The 18,203-nt window shown below is 65.8% G+C and overlaps 2 protein-coding genes across 3 annotated transcripts; one reads left to right on the forward strand and one right to left on the reverse strand.

The window, feature by feature from the left end:
• Positions 1-685: 685 nt before the first annotated feature.
• On the reverse strand, positions 686-9,175 carry ECE2 (endothelin converting enzyme 2). 2 transcript variants are annotated; one of them, XM_049802364.1, is made up of 19 exons: positions 9,036-9,175; positions 7,157-7,243; positions 6,619-6,763; positions 6,195-6,410; positions 5,969-6,093; positions 5,678-5,824; positions 5,535-5,600; positions 5,135-5,323; positions 4,577-4,719; positions 4,311-4,425; positions 3,948-4,058; positions 3,653-3,751; positions 3,483-3,560; positions 3,176-3,279; positions 2,757-2,867; positions 2,335-2,402; positions 1,494-1,684; positions 1,317-1,412; positions 686-1,193 (listed from the first exon to the last, which is right to left on the reverse strand). In XM_049802364.1, exons 1-19 carry the CDS (start codon positions 9,075-9,077, stop codon positions 1,017-1,019), a joined length of 2,310 nt encoding a protein of 769 aa, XP_049658321.1. In that variant the 5' UTR covers positions 9,078-9,175; the 3' UTR covers positions 686-1,016. The 2 variants fall into 2 exon arrangements, with proteins under 2 accessions (XP_049658321.1, XP_049658322.1); XM_049802365.1 differs by lacking the exons at positions 686-1,193; positions 1,317-1,412 and adding an exon at positions 2,078-2,136 and having other exon boundaries at positions 1,599-1,684.
• A 1,524-nt stretch (positions 9,176-10,699) lies between these two features.
• On the forward strand, positions 10,700-18,006 carry PSMD2 (proteasome 26S subunit ubiquitin receptor, non-ATPase 2). The gene is made up of 21 exons (XM_049803203.1): positions 10,700-10,873; positions 11,663-11,719; positions 12,116-12,280; positions 12,528-12,649; positions 13,030-13,254; positions 13,358-13,516; positions 13,798-13,942; positions 14,146-14,206; positions 14,495-14,641; positions 14,840-14,946; positions 15,313-15,440; positions 15,521-15,608; positions 15,841-16,003; positions 16,099-16,200; positions 16,285-16,430; positions 16,649-16,732; positions 16,867-17,035; positions 17,139-17,233; positions 17,406-17,532; positions 17,612-17,730; positions 17,812-18,006. The coding sequence occupies exons 1-21, from the start codon at positions 10,739-10,741 to the stop codon at positions 17,992-17,994; spliced, it is 2,727 nt and encodes a 908-aa protein (XP_049659160.1). The 5' UTR covers positions 10,700-10,738; the 3' UTR covers positions 17,995-18,006.
• Positions 18,007-18,203: the final 197 nt, after the last annotated feature.

Raw genomic sequence — 18,203 nt, forward strand, 5'->3', positions numbered from 1 at the left:
AGGGCAGGCCCCAGGCGCTCTGGGGAGGGGGCTCGGCCATGCCCTGGCCCCAGGGCTGGATGGGGTCACCCGTGCTGTCACCCCCGTCTGGGGGGGCGACGGGACCCCTTGGCTGGGCTCTCCACCTGGGAGACCCCCACCCCACTGGGGCTGGGCTGGGGCTGTGGGGCTGAGGGTCAGCCCTGTGTCTGCCGTTCTCCTTCCCCGCATGTCTGCTCCCCTCCCTCCATCCCTCAAGACATCTCCCGCTCCCCTCCCTTGGTCCCTCGGGATTTCTCATCTCCTGCCCCTGTCCCTCGGGATGTCTCATCTCCCACACGTCCCCCGGCTTTTGAGCCACCTCCCGCTCCAGATCCCACCTCTCCCCGCTGCCCTGACACCGTGAAGGACCCAGAGCCGCCGGAGTAAGTGGAAACTGCTTTTAATCGTTAAATAAATTCAGCGACAGCCACCCACAGCTGAAGGCACCAGAGTCCCCGCTGCCGCCCGCTGGTCCCAGCAGAGGTGGATGGGGAAGCCAAGCCGGACTGGGAGGGGGCGAGGGGAGAGTGGAGCCTGGTGACCACCCAGCTTCCATCTCCGGCAGGTCAGGGGGCAGGAGCCGGGGGGGGGCTCGGCTCTAGTGCTCTCCCTGGGACCCCTCTGACCTGCCTGCCTGGGGGGTTGGAGACGTGGCACTGGGGGGGGCTGAGCGGTGCCCATCTCTAGCACGTCAGGGTTGGGGGGCAGAGCTGCATTTTGGGGGTGCTACGGCTTCTCTGCCGGCCGTACCTGGCCCCAGGCCATGGATGGGGGCTACGGTGGGTGTCCGGTGTGGGGCCGTGTGTGCTGGGGAGGGGGGGCAGAGGTGGGGTGAGGCGGCGTGCAGTGTGTGCACAGGGGGGAACCGCGACGGAGGGTGACCTGGGGGGGTGACCCCGCTCTCTGCCCATGGGCCGGCTCCGGCAGCTGGCGAGGGCTGGGGTGGGGGACACAGCAGAGCATCACCCCCTCTGTCCCCAGCACCCTCCCCGTCCCTACCAGACCTCACAGTGCTTGCCGGGGTTCATGGGGGAGCCCAGGGGGCAGCCGAAATGTTCGACAAAGTCCCGGGAGTTGCTGAGGGTGCCGATGACGCGGTACTTGTCAGGGCTGTGGGGGTCGGTCACCAGCCCTTCGTGGGAGCTCTCGGGCGTCCGGACAGAGCACCACACCTGCCGGGGCAGGAGCAGCCTCAGGGACGGGGGGCAGAGCCCCCTGGGGCGGGATGGGGGGCTGTGGGCTGGCTCTGAGGGGCCGGGGAAGGATGGGGAACGCACCATCCTGCTCTGTCCTACCTGAGCGAAGCCCACGAAGAATAGCTGGTGGTTGGTGAGCCCCAGGGCTGGCAGGCGCTTCTCCTCCCCGTTCTTCTGCAGCCAGGACTTGTATGCCTGTGGGAGAAGCGCCCTGAAGCCCTGAGGAGGGACAGACAGGCACGGGGGTCCATGTCCCCTCGGGACAGTGGCACTCACATTGTAGGCTGCCTTGAGCCCACCGTTGTCGGCGATGTTCTCGCCCAGTGTCTGCCGGCCATTGACCTTCTCGTGGTGGACGGTGTAGCGGCCGTACTGCTCCGTCATGCATGCCGTCCGGTTCTTGAAGGCCTCCAGGGAGGAGTTCTGCCACCATGGCCGCAGGTTGCCCTCCTTGTCGTACTCCCGCCCTGCAGGACCAAGACGTGGCGTGGGACCGGGGGACACCGGCCCCCTGCAGAGCCCCCACTGCAGGGGGTCCCGAAGCAGGGTGGGTGTGGTGGGGAGAGCCCCAGGGGACACCGGGGGACCTGGCGCCTTGGGTCCATGCCCAGAGGAGGTGGTGTCCCCCAACCCCTGCTCCGGGTGGGCTCCAGCTGGGGCTCAGCTGTGCGCTTGGGTCCCCAACCATCCCCTGGTGCATCCCCGCTGGACTTGTCACCCCAGATTCCCCCATTGAACCCTTCTTGGCTCCGGGGCTGCAGTGAAGGCGCAAAGCAGAGTGGATGCGAGAGGGACCCGTCCCGTGCCCCACGGGGAGGAGGATGAGGTGGGGGCCGGGGCTGCAGACACCGTGTCCTCACCAAGCGGATGGAGCGAAAGCTGCACAGAGAAGCCGGGGGGAGCTATCGGCAGGTGCCACCTGGGGAGACAGGACGATAGAAGGGGGGGCGGCCAGGGGCGCACGAGCACGCATGATGCAATGGATGGCAAAGCGGGACCCCTGCGCGCCCGCAGCACCCCATCCCTACGCCAAGGGCAGGGGGTGGGCGGGGGGCCAAGGGGTGGGAGGGCAAGAAGGTGATGGGGGTCAGAGACGGTGCTGCCCACGGGCTCTCACCTTGGTCGTCGAATGCGTGGGTCAGCTCATGCCCCATCACCACGCCGATACCGCCGAAATTAAGGGCTCTGTGGGGCCATGGGAGAGAGCCAGGTAAGTGGGGGGGGGGGGTGATGCCGTCACAGCCTGCCCCTGCACCAGGCACCCCCTCCGCAGCCTGGGCACCCCGTTTGTGTCCAGGGCACCTAGCAAGACTCTGCTCTGGTTGGCACCCAGCTGGGAATGAGTCCTGTTGGGGACACCGGTGGCCCCACAGGGACTTTGCAGGCTGTCTTGGCTGCAGGATGTAAAGCCTTGAGGGATCCTCAAGGCCCTCAGGGCTTTGCTTCGTGACTGTGGGGGGCTCTGTGGGGTGCTGGTCCTGATCCAACCCATGCCCCCCCAACCCCAGGAGATGCCCCCCATCCCCATGCCAGGCTCACTTGGGGTGGTTGCGGGCGTAGAAGGGAGCCTGCAGGATGCCGGCGGGGAAAACGATCCCGTTCTTGGTGGGCAGGTAGTAGGCATTGACGGTCTGCGGGGTCATGCTCCACCTGGGGCAGGGAGGTGGGACAGGGAACAGGCAGGGATGTGTCCCCTCTTCCCCCCAGCCCGGCACCCTCCTGTGCCATCTCCCACCATGGGTCCCCTGGCTGCCCTGCCCGGGGCTGGCATTGCTGCCCCTGTCCCGTGACCAAGGGACCCTGTCCTGGGGACAAGCCAGAGCCACCACAGGTGACTTACAATGCTGTGCTACCCCTTGGGGGGACCTTCCCCGCAGTGAACCAGTGCCACCCAGGCCATGCTGGGGACAGTGCTGGTGTCACATCCTCCGCGCCCCCCCCCAGGCCCTCCCCCTTACTGGTCACGGTTGGGGGGTTTCCGGAGCTGGTCAGCCATCACTTTGGCAGAGAAGTTGTAGAAGTTGAGCATGTTCTGGAAGAAGGAGTCCTCTGAGACCTCGTACTGGAGAGGAAGAGGAGGGATGAGGGGTCCACCAGGGTGGTTCACCCCACCCTGGCCAGGATGCGCTCGGTACCAGGGTGGCTCCGTTAATGCCCTGTCCCAAATGGGTCCCCCAAATAGGGACATTGCACCACCATGGGGCCCCCCAGGACTTGGCGTGAGCAGGGACCAGACCCCCTCCCAACAAGCCGGTGCCCCCCTACCCCATCATAGACATCGTCCAGCTCCTTGTTGTCCAGGATGAAGTCAGGGAAGCCGATCATGTCATAGATGGCATCCGCCTGCATCGGGAGAGGCTCCAGCAGTGAGATGGTGTGGGGGGGCTTACCAGGACGGGGGGAGGTCTCCCACCCACTGCCCTCCCTGAGGTCACCTTCTCCTTCGCAGCCTGCCTGGTCTTCTCGTCCATCCAGTCCAGCTGGTCCAGGGACACCTCGAACGCTGCCCGGATCTCGCTGATCATCTCTTCGGCCTGGGGAGGGGAGGCACTGAAGCCCCCCTGCCCACCGCAGCCCCTCAGGCAGGGACAGGGTGGGCAGGATGTGACCTCCCCAGGGCTGGGGGTCCCATTTCCCTGCTCCCCACCTTCCAGCCCTGGAGTCTGGGGGGGAAAAGGGGGGTTCCTGTGGATGGTGATGGGAAGGGTACAAGGGCAGAAGTGTCCTCACAATGGCCTTGCTGTCCCGGTCGAAGGTGGCTTTGACGAAGAGGGAGCCCAGGGCAAAGCCTAGCGTGTCGTCCGTGTTGGAGATGCAGGTTTGCCAGCGGGGCGTGCAGGACTGTGGGAGCAAGACGGGGGTCCGTGAGACGCTCAGCTCCCTTCCTTGCTCCCCTCCCTTCCCCCAACCCAGCTCTGCCCCCTCCCCAGGGGGGAGATGCTCAGTAGCTAAATCCCCATCCCAAAAGATGATCCCTGGGTTCCCTCTGCAGCATCCAGGGCCCAGCATCCCAAGGACATCCCAAGGGTAGAGATGGTCCTGGCCGCTTCCAGGCTGAAGGCAGAGGGGGCTGGTCCCAGGGCCCCCCGTTACCTTCCTGGTGCCATAGAGCGTCTCCAGCAGCCTCTCCTGGGCTGTCTCGAAGCGCTGGTCAAGGCTGGAGGCTGTCTTCTGCACCAGGTTCCAGATCAGGTAGTTGTTCAGGACGCTGCAAGGGCAGAGAGACACCACAACTCGCCACGACTCACCACGATCCATGGGGATGCCCCAGCCTCCAAGCCACTGCCGAGCCCAAAATGTGCCCCCGCCATGGGGGAGGCCCCAAATGGGGCACGGTCAGGGGCTCACGGGCACCTCACCTCCTGTCGGTGCCATTGATCAGGTCAGAGACCTGCTGGAGGTAGGTGTCCCCATACACCACCACGGGCTCCGTGTCTGCCAGCTCCAGTGGGGCCAGGGCATAGGACAGGTAATCCAGCCAGTCGATGGCAGGGGCCAGAGCCTGGAGGGGACACAGGGTCGTGGCACCCGGGTGCTTGGCATGGCTCTGCCACATTCTGCCCGGCACCGGGGGATCCCCCGGAGCAGGGGCTGTGCTCCCCAGGAAGGTCCCAAGGTTCCTCACCACCCCAGATCCCTCTTCTGTCCCCAAGCACCTTCCCTGTGGCTCGCTGCTGCTCATAAGGAGGGGACCCTGGGACCCCCCCATGCGGGGTGGCAGCTTCTCCCAAATCCTAACAACCTGGGGGGGATGAGCACCTCACTCCAGCACCCAGCGCATGTCCCAGAAGGGATAGGGCTGCCCGGCGTGTCCTGAGGGGGCGCAGCAGTGGGCACGGACCCCTCAGTGTCCCACTGGACAACACTCCCCTCACGTCCCCAAAGCCTTTCCCTGGGCTGCGCTGGGCCGTGCCCACCTGCAGCTCGGCAATGCTCATCTTATGGTAGATCTTCTCGTCGTCCCGCCGCTCAGCCTGGGGCACGGTGATGTTGGCCAGCTGGGTTTCGAAGTCCAGCACCTGCTGCATCTGGAGGCGGGTGGGCTCCGGGGCCCCCCCCAGCAGTGTGCCCAACTCCACCATGTAGTCCAGGTACGCTGCCAGGACCTGGCGGGACCCCGAGCCCCAGTTCAGCACTGGCCGCAGCTCATCCCACCTCCCCGGGGGGTTCTGACCCACTGCCTGAGCACCATGCCTGGGCACCGTGCCACCCGATGGGCAGGGTGCAGGTGCCAGGTGCTCCCCAGCACTGCTCGCACCCCATTGCCGTGGGTTTCCCCTGACTGCTGCCAGCAGCGTGCCTGGCACTCAGCCTCACCCTCTCGTTGGCGGTCTTGTTCAGGTAGTAATCCCGGGATGGGAGGAAAAGCCCCGACTGGTCCACCTGGGGGGACAGAGGGGCAGCATGGGCAGCCCGGTGCACCGCCAGTGCCCACCGCCCCTCGGTGCCAAGGTGCCAACCTGGATGATGTTGCTGTTGGAACTTTTGGAGTCTGCACCCACATACACCGTGAAGAAGGGGGTCGCCCGGTACGTGCCTGACACCATCTTGAGTACCTCCATGAAGCTGCTCTGGTTCCAGGAGCCGGTGACGTTCCACCCCCCGATCTGCCAGCAGACGGACCCGGTGCCTCAAGGAGGGATGGGATCTGTCCCCAAGGGCTGCCCCCTCCCCGGTTACGTGAAGAGCCAAACAGGAGATGTGCTGGGCACATCCCCGACAGCTCGGCTCATATGTGGATGGCCGCCCACCTTGTCGATGAGCTCCATGAGGGGCTGGGAGCCCAGCTCCTCTATCCTCTGCTCCTTGAGGCAGGACAGGTAGTACCGCTGCGTCTTCCGCTCCGCCTCGCTGCTGGAGTTGAAGGTGGTGTTCTCTGCAGGAGGCTGTGGGTCAGCCCCGGGGACGCCGGGGCTCTTCCTGCCTGCACCCGGAGGTCACCCCCCCGGTGGCTGTGACCCACCACCCGATGCCCACCTAGGAGATGCTTCATGATGGCCTGGTTCTGGTCCCAGATGCTGTTGAAGGTGCTCCACTTGGAGCGCCCGTTGGGCAGCGGGTTCCTCTTGATCCAGCCCCCACACGAGTACTGGTAGAAGTCCTGGCACGGGTCCGTCTCTGCATCCAGGGCCTCCAGGATCTTGCTGGCCACCCGGATGCAGGCGTCCGTCAGGCACATGCTGTGAGAGGGATCTGGCAGGGAAGGCATGCCTGGGGCTGTGCGTGTGTGCCGGGGGAAACCAAGGCACGGAGCGGGGCCAAGCCCTGCCTGCACCCTGGGGCGGGCAGAGCACCTGGAGCAGGAGCCCCTCACTGACCCGTCCCTCCCCAACCTGCCGTGTTCCCCCTAGGTGGGGGGACACCACTGCTGCCCCCGCAGGGACACGGGGACCCTCCCTACCTCTGCGGTACTGGATGGCCAGGGTGACGACGGCGACGCCGAGCAGCAGCGCCAGGGAGACGGCGACGGCGCAGAGCACCAGCTCCAGCTGGCTGCGCGAGGCCAGGCGGCTCAGCAGCGGTCCCGGCCCCTTCCGAAACCCCACCTGGGCAGAAGCAGGACCCGCCATCGCACCGTGGGGGGGACCGAACCTCGACGCTCCCCCTTCCCTCCCCTACTGCTCCCCGGTGCCTGGCTTGGCTGCGTGACGAGGTGGGGACCGGGGCATCCCTCCGCGGGTACCCAGGGCACCAGCCCCGGTGAGCTGGCAGTGGCTGCTGGCAGCCCCTGCAGCCGCAAGGAAGGACGATGGCCTGGGCACAATCTCTGCCGCATTTTGGCTGCCTCCCAGCACATCCCTGGGGACAGCCAGGGCTGGCTTGGCTCCCGGCCCTGCTCCCGCTGACCACCCGGCTGTGGGCAGGCTCCGGCTGAGGGCGAGGAGGGGGGCCGGGGAGGACGGGGAGGGGGAGGATGGAGGGGCTGGGGCAGAACTCACCTCCACACTGTCGGGAGAGACGCTGCCATCCCCCGCCGGCTCTGGCCCCTCGTCGTCCTGCAGCGTGGCACGCTTGTAGTCGGGCATCTGCCGAAGGAGGGAGTGGGCTGGGATGGGGCCGTGGGGGTGGCTGCCCCCCACCCCACCATGCCCTCTGGCTCTTACGGTGAGGGCCGGTGCCCACTCAGCGGGTGCCTGGGGGGGCCGGGGCAGCCCCTGACCCCCCTCGGTGTGCCCGGGCCTCCCCCAGAGGCTGTCCCCAGCCCCGGGTGGTCCCGAGGAGCGCGGGGAGAGCTGCTGGTGGGGGGCTCGGGGGCTCCCACCGGAGCATCCCCCCGCGTCGCCATGGCAGCTGTGGCATCAACCCCGCCGACAGGTGCCACATCGCCACGGAGACGTGGTCCCCGTTGCCAGGCAACCGTTGCCTAGTGCTGCTGCCTCGCCCCTCCTCCCCCGCCTGGAACTTTCCATGCAGATGTGCACCGGTCGGAAACATCTGGAAGCACCTCTCACCTCATCCTGGCCCTGGGGGTGCCCGGGGCGCAGGGACGAGCCCATGTGGGCAAAGTGTGTGGGGTGAGAGGGGGCAATACAGGGGCTGCCAGCCCGCAGGGTGGGACCCCCTCACTGCCGGCCTTGCAGGGCGGCCCGGCAGGGGCTGCTTGCACCGACCCAGCCGCGAGGGCTGCTGAGGACTCAGCCAAGAGGGAGGTGGTGGAGCTGAGCCAGCAGCTTGGGGGGGTGGGATGAGCTGGAGGAAAAAGCTGGAGGCTTTGGTGGAAGAGAATCAGCAATGCTGCTGGTCGTGAGCCATCCTTAGGCTTCAGAGTCAACACCCGGGTGGGTTGCAGCTCACCCTCCCGTCTGTGCTGCAGACTAAGGTGGATGCCCCGGGGCTGCCTGCAGGGCTGGTGTTAGGGGCCAGGAAGAAGCCGGGGCGGAAAGGATGATGGGCAGGGGGTGAAGCAGAGCGAGTGCCCCATGCCCAGCTCTGCCCACTGCCACTCTGCGGGGACAGGGAGGGGGCTTCGCCAAGGGCTGCCGCGGTGGGAGGGTGCGAGGCTGGGATCGACAGTTGGCAGGAGCCCCCCGCTGGGGCGGGTTCCCGGGAGCTGATGGCGTTAGAAGGGATGGCTCAGCATCCTGTTGGAGTTCGGCCAGCTGGGCACCCCCACTGCCCCGGCTCCCCCAACACGCTCCTCTCCCCTCCCGGGGGGTCCTCATCCTCCTGGGCACCAGCTGGCAGCACCCCCTCCCCAGCACCTCCTGGCACCCTCGAGGCAGGAGCAGGTCCTGCTCTTGGGGCTCCTCCTGCCCCCTCCGTGGGGCTGAGACCTGCGGGGACAGGGCCCTCTGCTCCCTCCAGGGGTGCTGTCTTGGGGGGCACCCTACGAGTAGCATCACTGTACCCCAGGTGGGCTTCATGCCTCGGCAGAGCAGGGTCTGTGGGGCCGTCTCCGAACCTCCCCAGCTCCCCTTGCCCAACCTCAGGCAGGGGTTTGGGGGGGATCCTTCCTCCCCCTTCTTCCCCCCACCTTGGGGGACGGGGACCCTCCAGCCGCCCAGCTCCCCCGGCCCCACGCAGCCCCCTGCATCCCCCAGGCTCTCGCCCCCCCAAATCTCCCCCAGCCCCCCCCTCCCGGCCCTTCCTTCCTCCCGCCGGCTCCCGCAGCCCCCCCAGCCCTACCAGCTCCTTCAGCCCTCCAGCCCCCGGGCTCTCCTCTGCCCCGTCCCCCTCCTATCCCCCTCGCCCACTCCTCCGCCCCCGGAGCCGGTGCCCCCCGTCCCCCCCTTCTCCTGCCCCACTCCCCGCCCGCCGCCCCCGCCCTGCCCCGCCGCCGTCCCCGGCCCGGCCCGCGCCGCTGCCCCGGGCACTCACGGCGTGTCCGAGCTCCTGGAGGGCCACGTTCATCCTGGCCATCCCGGGCCGCCTCCCGCCTAGCTCCGCTCCCCGCCCGGGCCGCGCCGGGCCGCCGCCGCCGCCGCAGCGCCGCCTGCCTCCGCCGCCGCCATGGCCCGCACCGGGCGCCGCGCCGCCGCCGGGACCGGGACAGGGACCGGGACCGGGGCCGGGCAGGGATGGGGCCGCGCCAGAGGGATGGAGCCGCGGGGGCTGGTACCGGCGGGGCGCGACCCGCGGGCACCGGGTGGGGGCCGGCCCCCCCGAGGGGTGGCTGGAGCGGGGACACCGGTGCCCCGCACGGTCGCACCGCACCGCTCCGCTCCGCTCCACCCGGTCCGGCCCCGCCGCCAAGGTGACCGCCGTGCCTGCGGGAGGAGCCCCGCACCGGCACCCGCACGGGACCTGCACGGCACCGGTACCCGCACCGGGAGCCGCACCGGTGCTTTGCACCCTCGCCAGCGAGGGAGGCACGCCGGCACCGGCACTGGTACGGCGAGCAGCACTCGGGCTTGCACAACACGCACCGGTACACTGACGCAAGTACCGGCACCGGGCTTCGGCAGCCGGGGAGGGACACTGACGCCGCACGGCACCGGGTACCGGCACCGGCAGCGGGGTGGTAACGGTGCAGGGCCGCAGCAGGCCGACCTGACCCGGTACGCGGGCACACGCTCAGGTGGACGCAGACACGCGCTGAGTGACATCCCACCCCTGGGACCCCGAGGGACCCCGAGGTCACCCGCAGGCCCGTGCTGCCACACACGGTGTGGCGCGGTGGCACCCACGCGGGCGTGCGCAGCCACAGTCACCGCCGCTGCGGTGAGCGAGGAGGAGGCCCTGCCTGTGCACGTGGCCTTGCACCCTGCCTCGCCACCTCCCCAGCCCTGTGTCACCGCATGTCACCCGCCCGGTGCCCGGGGTGCCGCCAAGGGAGCAGCGGTGTGTGGGGGTGTCCAGGTACCCGGGTAGGGTCCCCCCTAACCTCCAGCATGCGGGGTGCGTAGCTGCCGTGTGGGTGCAGTCACGCTTTGGAAAACGGCACTGGGGAGACGCCTGGCACCACACCAGCTGCCCGGGGGTTTCCCCATGGAGCGCAGCCCGGGGTGCTGCCCGGTGTGGGGGGAAAGGTGCCCCCCCGGGGGTGCCCGGTGGGGGTGGGCGAGGCGGTGCCACCTGCCTGAACTGTGAGGGCGGGGGCACAGAGCGGCACACGTGCACAGGAGGGGTGTGTGTGTGTGTGTGTGTGTGTGCACGGGTGGAGGGGCAGAGGGGGTACCCACGGGTGTCCGTGGCGCGTCGGCTCTCCACCGAGCCCGCCTGCCCCGGGCAGTGTCATCTCACTTGCCCGGCTCCGGTGGCACCGGTGCCTCCTGCCAGGGCGGGGGAGCTCCGGGTCCCCGTTGCCGGCTGCCAGCGCTCCCCGGCAGTGCCGGAGCCCCGGGAAGGGAAGCGAAGGGAAGGGCCGGGCCGGGCCGGGCACCCCCCGCTCCCGCCGCTGCCGCCGCCGCCGGCGGTGCCGGTGGCCGGCGTTGCGCAGCGGCGCGGCACGTGGGGCCGCCCCGCCCCGCGCCCCGCCCTTGTCCCCGCCCCTCGCCCCGCCCCCCGGCGCGCGCCGGCGTCGTCACGGCGGCGCCGGGCGGCGCGCAGGCGCAGAGCGGCGGGTGCGCGGCGGAGCGGCCATGGACGCGGGCGGCGGCGGCGGGCAGAGCCGGGTGCAGGGCGGCCCCGGGTCGGGCGGCGACGAGAAGCCCACGCCGCCCTGGGGCCGGGACCGCCGGGACCCGCCCGCGGGGCCCGAGAAGGAGCAGGAGCTGGTGAGCGCCGCCGCGCCGCGGGCCGCAGCTGAGTCACGGCCCGGCCGGCCCCGCGTCACCGGTGGGGCGGGACGGGACGTCATCGCGCGTCACGGGGGCGGCCGGCACCCCTCTGGGGGCGCCGGCGGCGTCGCCGGGGCTCGCTGCGGCGGGGGCGCGTGACGTCACCGGCGAGGGGGCTCCCTCCGGCGGGAGCGCGTGACGTCACTGAGGCGAGGGGCTCCCTGCGGGAGGCGGGCCGTGACGTCTCGGGGCTGCCCGCGTGACGCAGCTGAAGGCTCCCTGTTCCTGGGGGGGGGGGCGGTGTGCATGTGCGGTGGGGCGGGGGGCTCCGCGACGTGATGTCGCTGGAGCGGGGTGAGGGGAGCCGTGATGTGATCAGGGCGCGCGTGTGACAGCGGGGACTATGGAGGGGTCCCCTCTTTTTGGCATGGGGGTGGCCTTGGCGCTGAGGGTCCCGGCGGGGCTGCCGCTGGGTGGGGGGCTGCCGCTGGGTGGGGGGCTGCCGTCCCTGCCATGCCCCTCTCCATGGGGGTGTTTCTGTGCAGCACAGGGCAACGGGGGAGGCGCTTCTCACCCCGTGGGGAGGAGTGGTCTCTTCGGGGGGGGAATCCCCAGTAATGGGGGCATTGACCCCCAGCAGCAGTGGGGCAGGGTGGTGCCGTGGGGAGGGGGGAGTCACTGTGTCCCAGTCCCCCTGCAGCTTGGGGTGACAGCTGCACCCCTGTCACCCTGGGGATGTCTGTGCTGGGTGCCCTTAGCTCTGCTTTCTCCTGTGCATATTGGCAGTCAGAGGAAGACAAGCAGCTGCAGGATGAGCTGGAGATGCTGGTGGAGCGCCTGGGGGTAAGTCTGTGCTGTGCCCCTCAGCAAGGAGCTGTGGAGGAGCAGAGCCCTGGTCAGGACTTGAATCCATCTGGCCCTTGTTTACGGTCATTCCTTGTGCAGTGGAGATGGGGCGGGGGGGGTTCACCCTGAGTGGGGCCCCTTCTTGTCCGCTGCAGTCTGTCCCTCAGTCTTGCTGCCTGTCTGACCTGTGCTCAAGGGACCTCTGCTTCCCTCTTGTGTGGGTGGCTTTCTGCCCCGCTGTGGCCTCCCTCCCCAGCACCTGGGCCGAAGGAGCCAGCCCAGGCCGGGGGGGAGCTGCTCTGCTCAGAGCCATGACTGTGTTTGGGGAGGGCTGGAGGGGTGGTGGTGCAAGAACCAGCCCCCTTCTGCCTGACTTGCAGCTTCTGTCTGCAGGAGAAAGATACGTCTCTCTACCGCCCAGCCCTGGAGGAGCTGCGGAGGCAGATCCGCTCTTCCACCACCTCCATGACCTCTGTTCCCAAACCCCTCAAGTTCCTACGGCCCCATTATGGCAAGCTGAAGGAAATCTATGAGAACATGGCTCCGGGAGAGAACAAGGTAAAGGCTCTTGGCCCCACCATCCCACTTGGCTGGGGGGACGGTGCTGGGGCAGGAATTTGGAGAGCCCTCCAGACCCCATGGTCTAACATCATCCCCTGTGACTTGCTCTGGTGGCTTATAACTTGCCAGGGCCGTGCCTTTGTCACTTGTGATGGCTTGTGGGTACAGGGAGGGTGTTGTGTCCCTGCCTGCCCCTTCTTCCCTGTGCCCGGCATGTGTCTGGACCTCCACACTCTTTCCCCAGCGCTTTGCAGCAGACATCATTTCTGTTCTGGCCATGACCATGAGCGGGGAGCGTGAGTGTCTGAAGTACCGGCTGGTGGGCTCCCAGGAGGAGCTGGCATCTTGGGGGCATGAATACGTCAGGTAAGCCTGGGTGGGAGCCAGATCTGGGGAAGGGTATGAGGGCTCAGAGGGATTTCCCTGAGCGCTTTGATTCCGGCCTATCTGGGAGGTGTCCCGACTTGCTGGGCTTGTGTTCAGCTGCCCCTGTCATGCCTGTACATGTGTCACCGCATCCTCTATCCACAGTGATTAGCCAGCTGCAGAGATGTTGCTTCCATGGCCTCTGTAATCTCTGATCTTAACCCTATTCCTCCTCTGGGCTTGTCGCCCATAAGCTCTTGCAGGAATGTGGAGCCCCCATAAACAATACACAACCCAGCTAACTGGCAGCAGCTGCCCCCCTATCCTTGGGGCTGGGCGAAGCTGGTTTCTGTGGCGGTGATGTCCCTTTGTCCCCACAGGCACTTGGCAGGAGAGGTGGCCAAGGAGTGGCAGGAGATTGATGAGGCTGACAAGGCTCAGAGGGACACGCTCCTCACGCTCGTCAAGGAGATTGTCCCCTACAACATGGCCCACAATGCAGAGCATGAGGCTTGCGACCTGCTCATGGAGATTGAGCAGATGGACATGCTAGAGAAGTACATTGATGACAACGCTTACTCCAAAGTGTGCCTCTACCTCACCAGGTGAGGGGGCTCGGCAGGCTGAGGTGCTGGAGGGAGCCTGGTCCCTGGTGGGCCGAGGTTGCCTGATGTGGTTGTCACCCTGCTGTCTGTCTCCTCCTCAAAGCTGTGTAAGCTACGTCCCAGAGCCTGAGAACTCAGCTCTTCTGCGCTGTGCCCTGGGCATCTTCCGCAAGTTTAGCCGCTACCCTGAAGCGCTACGCCTGGCTCTGATGCTCAATGATGTGGAGCTGGTGGAGGACATCTTCACTTCCTGCAAAGATGTGTAAGCGGAGACTCATTCCCCGTCCTCTGGGCCCTTCGTCCATTGTGGTGGGGCACGGCTCCCTGTCTGGGTGAAGCTGGGTTGGATCCTGTCACCGCTGGAGGTGTCTGGGGGTTTGGACTGAGACTCTTGTCCCTGAAATCAAGATGGGCAAGAGCAGGTCGTCTCTGGGCTGCTCTTGTGTGCCTCTAGAGCAGGGCAGATTGGCTTGCCATTTGGTGAACGTGTGTTTGTGGCTGGCTGGGGTGTGGGCACTTGTGAAACCTCTCCTCTCTGTGCAGAGTTGTCCAGAAGCAGATGGCCTTTATGCTGGGCCGCCATGGGGTCTTCCTGGAGCTGAACGAGGATGTGGAGGAGTACGAGGACCTGACCGAGATCATGTCCAACGTCCAGCTCAATAGCAACTTCCTGGCCTTGGCCAGAGAGGTGAGTGTCCCAGCTCGGAAAAGAGCCCTGGGCTGCCTCCAGCTGTGGCTGCCCTGGCTGCCCGGCTCTATGGCAAAATCTGGGAAGAGGTCCTTCATCCCTACGAGCTTAGCCAGGCATGTCTTGGAGAGGTTACCCTTGTAGGACAGCCGCCCTGCGGTGTGCTGACCAGGAGGTAACCCCCTTTTCCCTTGTCTCTGCAGCTGGACATCATGGAGCCCAAAGTGCCGGATGATATTTACAAAACCCACCTGGAAAATAACCGTAAGAGCTTGTGTTATGGCCTGTTGTCTCTGCCTGTGGGGAGTTTCTGGGGCTGCAAGGCACCTCTGGGCTGGCACAGTCAGCTGTGTATCCCGAGGTGGGCAGTTGGCCTACTTGCGGTCTCTGACTTAGTGTGGAGCAGACCCAGCTGCCTGCTCTGGATTTGGGCTTCTCCTTCCTGCTGATGGTGGGACAGGTCCTCATCCCCCCATGGCATGGGATGGCTGTGCAGTGGAGGGCTTGCAGGGCTTCTCTTGCTGCCGGGCTCACCCTGACGTCGTTCCCCAGGGTTCGGAGGGAGCGGTTCCCAAGTGGACTCAGCCCGGATGAATTTGGCCTCCTCCTTTGTGAATGGCTTTGTGAATGCTGCGTTTGGACAGGACAAGCTACTGACGGACGATGGCAATAAATGGTTGTACAAGAACAAGGACCATGGTGAGGGAGCCAGCTGGGCAGGGGCTGGAGGCGCCCCTAGGCTTGGGGTCGCTACCCTGTCTCTTTTGGGGGCCTGCTGAAAGGGGGGCTGCAGGGCATGGCTGCTGCTGGGCTGTCCCGTGTCCCTGGCCACCACCTGCCCCAGGCAGGGCACATCGATTCAGGGCTGATGTGGGTTCTTCTCTCTTGGAACTGCAGGGATGCTGAGTGCTGCAGCATCACTGGGCACAATACTGCTGTGGGACGTAGACGGGGGGCTCACACAGATTGACAAATACCTGTACTCCTCAGAGGATTACATCAAGGTTGGTGGCACCAATCCTGACATGGGCTCTATGGCTGCGTGGGGCAACCCTGCTTGCGGGTTGGATGTGCAGCTGGCTCGGGGAATGGTTGACCTTGCCTTGGTCTGCTGCGTGGCTCAGCTCCTGCCCAGTGGCTCACAGAAAGGCAGGGAGCTCTTGGTGACTGCCTGAGGCACCTTTGGGGTCCCCTTGTCACAGAGCTATGAGCTTTGGACTGCTCAGCTGGATCCAGAGTGGCACTGATCGCTTGGTACCAACTTGTCTATCCCGGGGAGTGGGTGTAATGTGTGGGGTGACATCGGTCACTGGCTGGCAGGGAGCTTTGTGCATTGGTGGCCAGTGTGTGATGGTGCTTCTGCCTTGCAGTCAGGAGCCCTCCTCGCCTGTGGCATTGTGAACTCAGGGGTGAGGAACGAGTGTGACCCTGCCCTGGCCCTCCTGTCTGACTATGTCCTCCACAACAGCAACACCATGAGGATTGGAGCCATTTTTGGGTAAAGGCCTAACCCCAGCCTTCCCTGTGCTGCGCAGGGTGGTGCAGCTCCCCCCTCACGCTCCCCTGGACTCTCTGCAGGCTGGGGCTGGCATATGCAGGCTCCAACCGTGAGGATGTCCTGACTTTGCTGCTACCTGTGATGGGAGACTCCAAGTCCAGCATGGAGGTAGGGAGCGAGACAGGGTTCACCTGGGGTTCCTGCTTCCTCACTCAGTCCCCAGCAGCTCCTGGGGATACAGGGGCTGTCCTGCAGATGGTTTGGGCTCTGGGAGCAGGGCAGCATGTCCCTGCCTGAGGTGCTCTGCCAGAAGAGCACGACCCTGTTTGGGGGCCACATGTGGGCCAGCTCACTGTGCGCTGTCCCTGTATGAAGCATGTCTCCTTCTATTCTTCACCAGGTGGCTGGCGTGACCGCCCTGGCCTGCGGGATGATATCGGTGGGCTCCTGCAATGGGGATGTCACCTCAACCATCCTCCAGACCATCATGGAGAAATCGGAGACGGAGCTGAAGGACACATATGCTCGGTGGCTGCCGCTCGGCCTGGGCTTGAACCACTTGGGTAAGGTTGGGCAGTGCTAGCAGCTCATGGGTTGGGTGTTGGGGTGGGACCATCCCTCCACTGCTGTCCTCTAACCACCGTGCCTTCCTCGGCAGGGAAGGGAGAGGCGATCGAGGCCATCTTGGCAGCGCTGGAGGTGGTGTCAGAGCCGTTCCGCAGCTTTGCCAATACGCTGGTGGACATCTGCGCCTATGCGGGTGAGTTGGACTGATGAGGCAGGGGAGGCAGGAGCGGGTCCTGGGCCCTCCGCCTGCTGATCTGGCCCTCCACTCTCCCCTCAGGCTCAGGGAATGTCCTGAAGGTGCAACAGCTCCTGCACATCTGCAGTGAGCACTTCGACTCCAAGGAGAAGGAGGAGGACAAGGACAAAAAGGACAAGAAAGAGAAGGAGAAGAAGGAGAGCTCAGCTGACATGGGGGCTCACCAGGTGGGAAAACATGAGCTGGGTGCCGTGTCACAGGTGCAGAAGCTGGCTTTGGAGTGGTCCCTAAGCCACTTGCAGATCAGTGCTGGAGGAAAACAGTCCCCAGCAGCATCTCCTGTTCTCCCTGTCCCCCTGGGCTCAAGGTGGGCGCAGGGGCTGTGAGAACTTGGGTTTTAGGCTGGGTGCTCCCTGCCTGGCACTCAGTGCCTGTTTCCCCATAGGGCGTAGCGGTGTTGGGAATTGCGCTTATTGCCATGGGAGAGGAGATCGGCGCTGAGATGGCCCTGCGCACATTTGGACACCTGGTGAGTGACACCGGAGGGGATAGCACAAAGCCGGGAAAGAGACCTGGGAATAGAGACTGGGTCTTGCTTGACATCTCTGTAGACCTCGCTGCCCTTGGTAAGCTGGGTCTAACACCTACCTACCCTCCGTGCAGCTGCGGTATGGGGAGCCCACCCTCCGCCGTGCTGTGCCCCTGGCCCTGGCACTTATCTCTGTCTCCAACCCCCGGCTCAACATCCTCGACACCCTCAGCAAGTTCTCCCACGACGCTGACCCCGAGGTCTCCTACAACTCCATCTTTGCCATGGGCATGGTGGGCAGCGGTAAGCCTGGGTGACAGCCCAGTTTGGGGCTCATGGGGGGAGGGGGAAGGTGGGAGACCCAAACTGTGTACCCTACTCTCTGCCTGCACCCCCTCTTCCCCAGGTACCAACAATGCCCGGCTAGCAGCAATGCTGCGGCAGCTAGCCCAGTACCATGCCAAGGACCCCAACAACCTCTTCATGGTGCGGTTAGCCCAGGTGATGATCCCATGCTTGCTGCTTGTGGTGGGAAAGGGGCAGGTTCGGGGCCCTGCCCTGGGTGTGGGAGGGGAGTGGTGTCCTGGGTGTTCCACCCTCCTGCCAGGTAGGGCTGGTGGGGGTCCCAGGTGCTACCCCACTGCTTTCTCATGTGCTTTCTCTGCCACACCAGGGCCTGACCCACCTGGGCAAGGGCACGCTCACCCTGTGCCCCTACCACAGCGATCGCCAGCTCATGAGCCAGGTGGCTGTGGCCGGGCTGCTGACTGTCCTCGTGTCCTTCCTGGATGTGCGCAACAGTGAGTACTGTGGGCTTGGCACTCCTCTGCCCCGTGGGGTGGGCACCGCTCAGCCCCTTTACTTCTGTCTCCCTTCCAGTTATCCTGGGCAAATCCCACTATGTTCTCTACGGCCTCGTTGCTGCCATGCAGCCCCGCATGCTGGTCACCTTTGATGAGGAGCTGCGACCTCTGCCTGTGTCGGTTCGGGTGGGACAGGTAAGGGGCAGCCAGAGCGAGGGATGGGATGCTCCGGTGTCCCCGCCCATCCCTGGCATTTACCTCGCTCTTCTCTCGTAGGCTGTGGATGTGGTGGGCCAGGCAGGCAAGCCCAAAACCATCACTGGCTTCCAGACTCACACGACGCCGGTGCTGCTGGCGCATGGAGAGCGGGCAGAGCTGGCCACAGAGGAGCACGTGCCCGTGACGCCCATCCTGGAAGGATTTGTTATCCTACGCAAGAACCCCAACTACGACGTTTGAGCCGAAGGGTGGGCTGGGGGGGTGGGTAGGTGGTTTGGGAGGGGGGGGAAAACCCTAGTTTGTTTGTTTTTGTTACTGAGACTCAAGGAAATAAACTCTGGGGAGACACTAAGTGCTGTTGTACCCTCCATGTGCTGGGGCTGTGCTCTGATCCCCTTGAAGGTACCTGCTGCCCGTGGGGGCCAGATGCAGTGCAGACCCCAAGAAAA

This window comes from Accipiter gentilis, chromosome 6, assembly GCF_929443795.1.
Source record: "Accipiter gentilis chromosome 6, bAccGen1.1, whole genome shotgun sequence".
Taxonomy (NCBI): Eukaryota; Metazoa; Chordata; class Aves; order Accipitriformes; family Accipitridae; genus Astur; species Astur gentilis.

Bases quoted from the DNA above. Each gene is read 5' to 3' on its own strand.
- ECE2 (XM_049802364.1), bottom strand. From the start codon at position 9,077: ATGGCCAGGATGAACGTGGCCCTCCAGGAGCTCGGACACGCC. The intron at 6,764-7,156 runs GTGAGTTCTGCC...GCTTCTGCCCAG, and splicing joins TCTCTCCCGACAGTGTGGAG to GTGGGGTTTCGGAAGGGGCC. The intron at 1,413-1,493 runs GTGAGTGCCACT...CTTCTCCCACAG, and splicing joins GGCTCAAGGCAGCCTACAAT to GCATACAAGTCCTGGCTGCA.
- PSMD2 (XM_049803203.1), top strand. From the start codon at position 10,739: ATGGACGCGGGCGGCGGCGGCGGGCAGAGCCGGGTGCAGGGCGGCCCC. The intron at 13,517-13,797 runs GTAAGCGGAGAC...CTCTCTGTGCAG, and splicing joins TTCACTTCCTGCAAAGATGT to AGTTGTCCAGAAGCAGATGG. The intron at 14,207-14,494 runs GTAAGAGCTTGT...GTCGTTCCCCAG, and splicing joins AACCCACCTGGAAAATAACC to GGTTCGGAGGGAGCGGTTCC.